Source organism: Oryza sativa, chromosome 9, assembly GCF_034140825.1.
Source record: "Oryza sativa Japonica Group chromosome 9, ASM3414082v1".
Taxonomy (NCBI): Eukaryota; Viridiplantae; Streptophyta; class Magnoliopsida; order Poales; family Poaceae; genus Oryza; species Oryza sativa.
In genome coordinates this window covers 19,450,117-19,461,171 of record NC_089043.1, presented here as the reverse complement: position 1 = coordinate 19,461,171, position 11,055 = coordinate 19,450,117, and the positions used below count along the sequence as shown (strand labels likewise).

The 11,055-nt window shown below is 42.6% G+C and overlaps 1 protein-coding gene and 1 long non-coding RNA gene across 3 annotated transcripts; one reads left to right on the top strand and one right to left on the bottom strand.

Moving 5' to 3' along the window:
• Positions 1 to 3,548: 3,548 nt before the first annotated feature.
• LOC4347074 (cinnamoyl-CoA reductase 1) lies at positions 3,549 to 6,907 on the top strand. 2 transcript variants are annotated; one of them, XM_015795766.3, is made up of 5 exons: positions 3,549 to 4,044; positions 4,175 to 4,329; positions 4,440 to 4,622; positions 5,036 to 5,388; positions 6,547 to 6,907. In XM_015795766.3, the coding sequence occupies exons 1-5, from the start codon at positions 3,858 to 3,860 to the stop codon at positions 6,734 to 6,736; spliced, it is 1,068 nt and encodes a 355-aa protein (XP_015651252.1). In that variant the 5' UTR covers positions 3,549 to 3,857; the 3' UTR covers positions 6,737 to 6,907. The 2 variants fall into 2 exon arrangements, with proteins under 2 accessions (XP_015651252.1, XP_015651251.1); XM_015795765.3 differs by having other exon boundaries at positions 4,434 to 4,622.
• Positions 5,048 to 6,651, bottom strand: LOC112936449 (uncharacterized). The gene is made up of 3 exons (XR_003238657.2): positions 6,502 to 6,651; positions 5,532 to 5,611; positions 5,048 to 5,434 (listed from the first exon to the last, which is right to left on the bottom strand). It is a non-coding gene; the product is annotated as an uncharacterized lncRNA (long non-coding RNA).
• Positions 6,908 to 11,055: the final 4,148 nt, after the last annotated feature.

Sequence of the window (11,055 nt, the reverse complement as noted above, 5' to 3'; positions counted from 1 at the left end):
CCTAAGAGCATGTTCAGTAAAGCTCCTAAACACAGACCTTAAACAACTTTGAGAGGTTGAGACTAAAAAATAAAGTCTAACAGGCCCCTACTTAATGCCCCAAAGTAGGAAGCCTCCCAAATTCCCACCTATAGCCCCTAGGCCTGGGGGCTCTATCCCCAGCCCCTATCCAGTATTCTTTGGCGCGGGGGAATGCTTCCACGACGCGTGCTCCTTCCCGCGCGATTGCTTGCACGCCGCCGGCCGTCTTGTTGCGGGTGATTCTGCTCTAATCCGGCCATCGCCCTGCTATAGTATTGGTCACCTGCATGGATGCACGTATGCATGGATTTTTCCGCATATCGATGAGACGTGGTTTGGTTCCTGTTAAGTGTGAACAACCATCTGCCGCCAGTGGCCAACTGAGATTTGATGCTGATCTAGAAGGAGCTACTACTATATCTCCTTGCATATATTCATGCAGTTTCGTGTATGCACTGGATATAATATATCTTAATATTGACCAGCTCATATATGATTATATGCATCCATATATGCATGTATATCATTGGATATTGAGTGTAGGATGGATGAACTGCTACTGCTACTAGCCGCAACAGATGGACTGATCGAGCATTCTAGTGAGTCATCCATGCACTCACACTAGTGTACGTATATGCACATATCAGTGTGATATTATAAAAAAAATCAAATTTCAATTTAATTGTGTTGTTTGAAATTATTAATTTAAATTTGATTAAATTCTATGCGTTGGAAATATTAATATTTACATTATTGTGATATTAAACTAAACATAAAAGATGGATTATAAGATAAAATAGAGGAGAAAAAGAAATAGGGGCTAAGAAATAGACGTTGTTGCTGGAGTTAGAACCATTCTTAGAGTCCTGAGGAAATGGGGGCAGCCCCCATTTAACCTTTAGGGACTCTAAAATAGGAGCTATTGCTGGAGATGCTCTAATAGATAAGGAAGCAAATAGGGCCAGAGTTTTCCATGGCTCATGTAGCTTTGTGTGATGCTTACGAGTTGCAGTACGACCGAGATCTGTCATGTCGATCAGTGTCGTCTAACCTGCTCACCTACTCGACGGGTAAAATCATAGGGTCGAAATTTAAGTCGGATCAGTTAGCCTTTCATCTCCTTACCAGAAAATCAAACAGAAACCATCGGCTCCTGTCGTGCAGAAGTGGACTGGGTCAATCGATCGGGCTTCTAATTAAACCGACAGCCACCTGACATGTGTAGTGGTGTCCAGATCGATCGAATGTTCGATGTACTATGGCTGTGATTAGATCCAAAGTTTGAATCTAAACTTCAGTTCTTTTCTATCACATCAACCTATCATATACACACAACTTTTTAGTTACATTATTTCCAATTTCAACCAAAATCTAAACTTTGGATCCAACTAAACACAGCCTACCTATGGCTGAAAATCAAGCCTGCAGGGTTCCTGAAAATCAAGCCTGTAGGGTTCCATGGACCTAGCACTGCCATTCGGCAGGACAAGATCATCGAATTACATTAGCCGTAGGTTACATATTTCGATTCGACGTTGGTTGGTTCGACGTCTCTCTCTCGTTCTTTTTCCATATGTCCCACAGCGCAAAGCGGGAAACTGTTTTAAACACTCGGGTGGATGTCCACCCCTTTCTTGCATGTCATCTAAATAGTTATAAAAAATTTTCAAAAAATTTAACATGACATATTACAACTTGCAGAAGTCGAATTTCAACTTGCATGTTTGTGAGATGATATATTACATATTAACCTATCTTATAAACTTTTTTAGAATTTTTTCATAATTATTTAGATGGCATATAAAAAATGGGTGGACGTCCCCGAGAGATTAGAATCCATCCCCGCGCAAAGCTCCTCAATTGCGCCTGCAGTATGCCCGGGTCGGCCGGGGCCGGCCGCGCGCGCGACGGGACGAGACCGTGCAAGGCAAAGCGCGGGGAGAGGACCCGGCCCACGTACGCCGGCGCGCCGGTCGTCGCACGCACGAAACGGCGACGCCGACGTGCAACAACCCCCGCGCACCACACACCAGTGGAGGAGGAGGCATGCAGCTGCTAGCGGCGGATCAGAGATCGAGCCGGGGAGGAGAGGGGCAGACGCGTCGCGTCGCGCACTTGGCGTAGTGGCGTCGGTGGGGTGGGTGGAGAGGACGACTGGACTAGCTAGCTAGCTAGGGAACAGGATTATCTGAGCGAAGTGGAGAGGGTAATTACTTTGTTGTGCGCGATCGCACGGCTCAATGGATGGATGCGGATATGTACGCGCCATAGATACACGGCTCAGGTTGTTGCCGGGGAACTTAAGCTAGCGTGCCGTCTCGTCGATCAGTCGTCACGACGTACTTACTGATCAGCATATTGAGCGAGCTTAGCTAGCTTCTCAAGTACGGAGGCCTTGTTCAAGCTTCAAAGCATGAAAGCATATGGATCCAATGTTTAGTTGATGCACGGGGAAGCAGTACGTAGTATCCCTTAGATATGGGAAAGTGAAATCATCCCTCAAGGGGATATCTCCACGTTTCGTACATGTCACCTAAATAGTCATAAAAATTTTTGAAAAAAAATAGTAAGATAGATTAATATGAAATATATTACTTCACAAACATGCAAGTCAAAATTCAACTTCTACAAATTGTAACAAAAATAACAAATATATACGCGAATGCACGATAACTATTTTCAGTTTAATTTGTTATTTTGTTGCAACTTGTAGAAATCGAATTTGATCTTGCATGTTTGTAGAGTGATATATTTCATATTAATCTATGTTGTCAATTTTTTTTCAAATTTTTTAATAACTATTTAGATGACATGCAAACAACGAGGTGATATCCCCTCGAGGGATGAAAATCCACATACCTTAGATATCACACAAACGTCCTTACTCGTCGGTGCTAAATTGAAATTCGGTACAAGTTATCGATTTGCCGCTCACTTCCATCCCTATGAGCATGCAGTGTGCATATGGGTATTCGTACGTCTTACATATAATCGAATAAAGTGTAGCCTTGGTACAACGTCGGAATATGAGTATTTTAGGGTACTGATATACTCCCTCCGTTATTACATATAAGTATTTTAAGGTGTTTAACAAAAAAATAGGTTAAAGAAAAATGATCAAATTTTGAATTGTTTGAAATTGACTCCTAAACACATTGACTAAAAATGTTTTTATTCCCGTGCATAGAATTAATATCTTAGAAATACTTATGTTTACAAAATTTAAATCCTAGAAAAGCTTATATCTAAAAACGGAGGGAGTATGTACTACTAGCATATTTGCACTCAATGTTTATAGAAAGAACTTACCAGTTACCAAACACTCCCATGTACAAGTCTCTTGCTAATATCCTCACTCATGATACACGTGTAGCCCCTACACACCATGTTTGTGGTTCCCTTGTATCTCGTAATCACGAAAGTATGAGTGCAAGCCGGTGGCCAAGAAAAAGAGTAAATCTCTCTTTAATTAGCTAGATTGATGTATGTGGTTACTTACAGGCAAACCACGTACGGGCTGATTAAACAAACATTCATCATATACCATTCATGCATTGTGATCGATCATATCAGAGCAGAAAAGGCTAATAAAAAAGATACCACTGTTTGAGCCGTTTTGATTCCAACGATATAAGGACGCGACGAACAATATTGGTAGTGCTACCGCCTTACCTAACTCCAGGTCGCCGTCGCCCGCTAGCTAGTGGACGCCGCGCACGGCCGGCCGACCTCATCAGCAACTACTACGACTACTTCTGCATCAGAGCTCCGCTTATAAATTTAGTAGCAATCGACGTCTTCCCATCCAACAAATTGCCTAACACTAACAAGCAACGATGACCGTCGTCGTCGTTGCCGATGACGCCGCCGCCGCCGCAGCGGCGGCGCAGCAGCAGGAGGAGCTGCCGCCGGGGCACGGCCAAACGGTGTGTGTCACCGGCGCCGCCGGGTACATCGCGTCGTGGCTCGTCAAGCTGCTGCTGGAGAGGGGCTACACCGTGAAGGGCACAGTGAGAAACCCAGGCACGCACGCACGCACAAATTCGCTGGACATCCATGCAAATAATTTTTGATCAATGATAAAAATGTCCGTACCTGTGTGGCTGTGTGCTTGACTTGGCGTCGACCGTCGACGTGATGCGTTTCTGTGTAGATGACCCGAAGAACGCCCACCTGAAGGCGCTGGACGGCGCCGACGAGAGGCTGGTCCTCTGCAAGGCCGACCTCCTCGACTACGACTCCATCCGCGCCGCCGTCGACGGCTGCCACGGCGTGTTCCACACCGCCTCCCCCGTCACCGATGACCCTGTGCGTTCTCTCTGTACACGTTTTCTTGCGTAGCTGCATCTTGCATACTACTGCCTAGTGATATATGCTAACACACGAATCATATCCATGGCACGATGATGCAGGAGCAGATGGTGGAGCCGGCGGTGCGGGGGACGGAGTACGTGATAAAGGCGGCGGCGGAGGCCGGCACGGTGCGCCGGGTGGTGTTCACGTCGTCCATCGGCGCCGTCACCATGGACCCCAACCGCGGCCCCGACGTGGTCGTCGACGAGTCCTGCTGGAGCGACCTCGAGTTCTGCAAGAAAACCAAGGTCAGCAATAAACCTCTCCATGAAAACTGCATACGTACGTAGCTTGGTTCAGTGTAACAAAACCACGTGGATACTAGATTACCAGCTTACCTAAACTGCAAGGGCAATTTGCCAGCTTATTCACAGTAGCAAAAGATATTGATTACACAGTTCCTATCACCACCAACCCTTTATTTTCAGACCATTTTTTGTGAGAAGAATTAATTTTTATCTTATGGTCACGACATCACGCGACGCGCATAATTATTACTCCCTCCGTTTCATATTGTAAGGCTTTCTAGTGTTGTCCACATTCATATATATGAATGGTAATGCTAGAAAGTCTTACATTGTGAAACGGAGGAAGTAATTACATAAACATGAGCTGACCTGACGTTAACGACGAGTGGTCGACTGTCTTTTCTGCTCATCAGAACTGGTACTGCTACGGTAAGGCGGTGGCAGAGCAGGAGGCGTGCAAGGCGGCCGAAGAGCGCGGCGTCGACCTCGTCGTCGTCAGCCCCGTGCTGGTGGTCGGCCCGCTGCTGCAGCCGACGGTGAACGCCAGCGCCGTGCACATCCTCAAGTACCTCGACGGCTCGGCCAAGAAGTACGCCAATGCCGTGCAGGCGTACGTGGACGTGCGCGACGTCGCGGCTGCGCACGTCCGCGTCTTCGAGGCGCCGGAGGCCTCCGGCCGGCACCTCTGCGCCGAGCGCGTCCTGCACCGTGAGGACGTCGTCCACATCCTCGGCAAGCTCTTCCCCGAGTATCCTGTGCCCACAAGGTGAGTTTCTGTATGTGTGCTAGTGATCTGTAATCCATCTCTTGATCTGCCCATGCCCTTGCATGTTAATCAGTTGTGTAGATACTAGTAGATATATAGATAGCTTAGCTTCAAAAAAGATAGTACTAGATTATGCCGCTTACATGCTTAGGACATTTTCATTGCTTTAGTTAAGCATTTAGCACTTGTATGCTCCTGCCCCCGGCACCTATAACTTCCACCTCTGTCGATTAATGCATCAAACACAAACACATGTTACAAGTGATATTCCTATTTTTTTTTCCTAGATGCTAGGTGTAGTCCTATAAATGTCTTACTAAGGATATGGTTTTTCATCCCTTAAAGCAATATCCCTTGTTTTCTAATGTCATTTTCATATATTCATGAAACAATTTGACAACATAAATTAATTTGAGATATATTATTCCACAAATATACAAGCTAATTTGACTAAAAAAACAAATATACATGTGAATAGGTGCAATATTTATTTTTTGTTTTCAAGTTATGGATCGAATTTAAACTTACATATTTGTTAAATGATATACCACATATTAATATATCTTCTTCTTTTTTAGAAAAAAACCATGACTATTTCGATGGCAATAAAAACAAGGGGCACTCCATTTTCTCTTATGAAATTTGTACGTAGAACTATAGTGTGTCCAGCAAAACTAAAATATAAAATTACTGAACCGAACCACAATGATTATTTGGCAAACTTTTATTTACTACTACCTCTGGTACTACTCCATAAGAATTAGTTTGCTTATAACTTGTCGAGTGTACTTGGTAGGGTGGATCCCACCTTTGGTTGGTGAGTAAGATAAGGGTACTAGTAAAGCATAAGAAATAAGGTGCAGGTGAACCAAACACACACGAGTGACGGCAGGCAATACACTTTCTTAAGCTTACTGGAGAAGATTTTAGAATGTAAAGATTTTATACCATCATGGGTAATATTGAAGCTATTTATCAGTCCACTCCTCTCAACACGACAAAAGGTGGAAAAATGAACACATAACCTACACTAACTGCAGTTTCATATACGAGTATATGTTAGCAAGTAGTAACTACAAATGCATCTAGGCAAAGTTGGAAACAACAACTCACCACAGTATGATGCACCATTGCTGAAGCTTGCCATGGTTGTTCCAGGTGCTCTGACGAGGTGAACCCACGGAAGCAGCCGTACAAGATGTCCAACAAGAAGCTGCAGGATCTTGGCCTCCACTTCATACCTGTGAGCGACTCGCTCTACGAGACGGTGAAGAGCCTCCAGGAGAAGGGGCACCTTCCAGTTCTGAGCAAAGAGATCCCAGAAGAGTTGAATGGTGTGCCAGCATGATACTGTTGAAGAAACAGAGCATTTAACGTTCTCCTGTAACAGTGTTAGGCATCTGTTGTTATGTATGTAAACTAAGTGGATAACGAAAAAACATGGAGACTATCATTGAATATAAACAGACGTGAATTCTGCCCCTTCAGAAATTATATATTTATGTGATTTCACGAGTAATTTCTTCATTGGCATTAGTATATCTAACACAATTGATTTCCTTAACCATCTGTACCAAATTATCACCAACCCACATCTGAAGAAAGATGTAATAACAAATGGAAAAGTATACTCAAGCAATATCAGATGCCGCCAATTGAATTCTATCAAAGATGATTCGTCTCCCTGACGAGAATTTTAACACCGGTCAAACAACCTAAAAAGGGTAATAACGACCTTCTAGATTCCAGATAGGGCTATAGTAATTTTTGGGAAAAAAAAATACTAGCAACTTTACGCAATGATTCAAATATCAAAAATTCAAAATCAATTTTTAACAGCCTGTTTGTAAGCAGTGAAATATTATACTGCTCCTATTTTCTTAGGATAAATGTTTCTCATGAAAGTCGTGAACATTTAAGTAGATAATAACCCTTAAGGTTAGAAAACGTTCCATGACTGAGAGCGTTCAATCTAGAGAAAGATAGAGAAGTGAAATATCATGAAGGTCTGCAAACGTTATGGCCTTATGTATTTATAACATTTCCATTTCTCTCTTGCAGCTATGATCCAATAATGAGCAAATCTGACAAGTTCCCTGGTATCAATACAAACTATCGGACAGAAAAAATAATGTTCAGCAAGTGGAGTTACGAGCTTCATCCACAAAGGCAGAATCTTTGTGGTGGCAATTTTATATTTGTCGTCCAAGCTTTGAACAAAAAATTGCCATATGAAACAAGATCTTATCACTAGTCAGATTCATAGAAAATGAAAAAGATCTTACATCAGAGGTAATAAAGTTTTAAACTGCACCTCAAAAGGAAAGAACAGTACAAAGAACAACTAGTAAGTTGGTGATTCTTTAGCATAAGAGTTGTTGAGGGGGGAAAGGAGTATATATCAAGATTGCCCAGGACTACCAAGTTACTACCAACTCCATCTTCAGCTTTTTTGCATGTATATGTGCTTCTAAATAAAGTGAATAGGAGCAAGGAATCTACAACAGAGAATCTGGTCAAGTATGATACAGCATAAAGGATCAATATGTTTCTGTTATCTACATAACACACCAGAACCAACAGAAAACAACACAACCTAACACAACATATGCTTTGAATTGGGCTGACATCAGATCCATTCATGATCACAAAACACATTCAGGAAACTCAATGGAAAAAAGAACAGACCTATTAACTTTGTATGTAGAAAACCTGAACCATAATTGTCTTCTGCATCATGTTTGAATATTTTTTTATCACACTGTACCCAAAGCAGGAGTAAGAGTGCACTACGCAATTCAGAACAAACAAAGGCTGCAATAGGCAAATGATCATCACACAGCAAGAGCAAGATGGACAGAAAAAAATCAACTGCAAAAGCAAGCACTGGGAAGTCGACTGCAGTTCTGGTCTCAAAATAGGAACAAAGAAGTAGAAGCTACTACATAAGTTTAGCTGATAGCCTGATATTGAATGAATTGTTAGATTGAGAGGGATAATTATCCATTTCAACACAGTGTTTCCTCTTCCTTCAAGATCATATTATCAGTTATTGCTACTGATCCTCCCCTGTCCCCAACCCCTTTTCAACATCTGACACAAGAGCCGCTTCCATATTTATCCAACAAGATCATGTTGCAAAGATTGACACATACCAAATTTGGCTTTCCACAAGTTAATTATATTCATCTCCTCTCCCACACATATTTATCAAGTGGCTTTGAAGTCATTCGTGCGCACGCTCTTTCCTTAGTCATGCCACCAGCAAAGTAGGTAAGGATTCACTCATTACCAAGTGACAGAGTGCCATTCAGTATAGTTTCTCTTGCAGCTGATTCAAAGGTAAGGAGTTAGGATCTCCTATTGATATTGATATTTTTTCAATTTAATATATAGTTCATCTCCATCATTTTTGATATTGATGTAAACAATCGAATTTTATGTTTTAGAAAATAAAGTGAAGTTCAAATGCTAGACTTTCCTGTAACCAGAAATTGGCCATCTACCCAGAGAATTTAATACCAGGAAGTTTAACATGTACAGGTTCCAAGGATGCTTTGTATAGCAAAGAAAAAAAAAACAGCCGTTTTACTATTTAACTGTAGTATACTCCAATAAATAGAATAGTTGTTAAATATAAGACTGTGTTCAGGCAATAATTGTAAAATAAGATTGTAGAGAAAACAAAACATATACAGAAGTGAGTTAGTCAAAGTGGTCAGTGACAGCGCAAATGGACAATGATGGTACGATTAAAAGTTGTGATGTATCTCCTGCCTTGTCTCCACACGAAATTCTATACCTTCTAGCTTCCAATGTAAAACGAATAAAGGAGCATAGATGCGATGCTGTATACCACACAACAAGAATAGGCATAAAGAGGACAATCGTGAATATGACTGAGCTGTTCTAATTTTAACATTCATTCTCCTATTCCAGTAGAAAACCAAACCTTCAGTGGGCCTCGTAAATAGACTAGGAAATCAATCGGCGGCATCAGAATAACCTCCACAGATGCCACAGATTTGTGGAATTGTAATCGTATCGTACCGACCAAAACTGATGGAACTACATTCCAGATCATCTTTTCATCAGCAAAGCTAGACAAAAACCATGGGAGAATCTCTCTTCGTGTGGCACCCAACCCAACGGGAACGAATCGAGGGACGGAGTGATCGAGATACCCACCAGCCGCGATTCTTCCTCTCCTGACTCCTCACCCCCCCCCCCCCCCCCAAAAAAAAAAAAAAAAACTCGCCCGTGCACTGGTACTACGCAATGTCCACCTCGCTTTCACCCTAGCTCTAGCAAAGCGAAAGCCACGCCGGCCGCGGCCGCGACAGGAGAACAAATGCGCCTCCACCGGCCACCCTCTCGCGGGTAGAGACAAGCGCGGGCGGCTAGCGGCGCGTCCAGAGGAAAGAGGAGAAGGCAGAAGAGGGCCATCACCTCGCGTCGCGTCGTCGGCCGGCGAGAGCTGGCCGTCGCCGTCGCCGCCGCGCGCCGGGGTCTCTCTCTCTCTCCCTCGGCTGTTTGGGTCCCCGACTCCCAACACCTGAATCCCAGCGGCCCAAATCGATTTCTAAGTTTGGGCCGAGAAGGCAGCTGCAACTGCAAGCCTGTAATTGGGCCTCAATAATGGGCCCAACGTTGGCAATGGAGACCCTGCAACTGGGCCTCAATAGTGGGCCTAAAGTTAGTTGCAGGCCTCAACAATGGGCCCAAAGTTGGTAATGGGTGGCGTGGGTGTGTTTTCTCTATCTTCTTCCAGCTTCTACCCTTTTGGTTTTATAATTTTTTGCAAAAAAAAAAGTGCAAGAAATATTTTTTAAAAAATCATATCAATATTTAAAATAAATTATTTTAGCTAATTTTTATTTAATTATGCGCTAGAGAATCACCTTGTTTAATAGGAGATCTCAACTCACTAAGGGAGAAGTCATTCTCTCTCCTGATTCACAACCCCCTTTACTCCCGGGTAGCGAACTGGAACTAAAGATTAAGAAAATTTTAACCGGGACTAAAAACAATGTTTAATCCCGGTTCTTATTAGAACCGGGACTATTGTGAAAATCAACCGACCCAGTAAAGATCACTTCTTCAGTAGTGACTCAAGCCGCAAAGTGAGTATAGCTCAACTAGGTGTTTGCATTTACGGTTAATTATTTTCTCAAGTAGTAGACGACAGTACTCATCGATAGTGAGGTGTCTACGGCGACTTCATCGATATCAACATATGCTGGCTCAATTTTCAAAGGTGCTCATGAGATAGGATGGACATGTGTGAATTCATATTGGTAAGTGTTCGTATGTGGACACCTGCGTTATACTGTGTTTGAAAAAAAAATTTCCAACTCAGGCCGTGGGTGGCCATGGCGCTCGGATGTGGCCGTGAGCACAACTTCACACTAACATCAGCAGTGCTCCCTCCGTCCCATAATATAAAAGATTTTCAGCTTTTTGCTTACAATGTTTGATCACTCGTCTTATTTAAAAAATTTGTACAATATAAAAAACGAAAAGTTATACTTAAAGTACTTTAGATAATAAAGTAAGTCACGAAGAAAATAAATAATAATTCTATTTTTTTTAAATAATAAGAACGGTCAAACAATGCAAGCAAAAATTCAAAATCACTTATATTATGGGACGGAAGGATTATACTAT

Excerpts from the sequence above, each read along its gene's own strand:
- LOC4347074 (XM_015795765.3), top strand. The coding sequence starts at position 3,858 with ATGACCGTCGTCGTCGTTGCCGATGACGCCGCCGCCGCCGCAGCGGCG. Across the intron at positions 4,330-4,433 it reads CCCCCGTCACCGATGACCCT|GAGCAGATGGTGGAGCCGGC; the intron begins GTGCGTTCTCTC and ends ACGATGATGCAG. Across the intron at positions 5,389-6,546 it reads GAGTATCCTGTGCCCACAAG|GTGCTCTGACGAGGTGAACC; the intron begins GTGAGTTTCTGT and ends TGGTTGTTCCAG.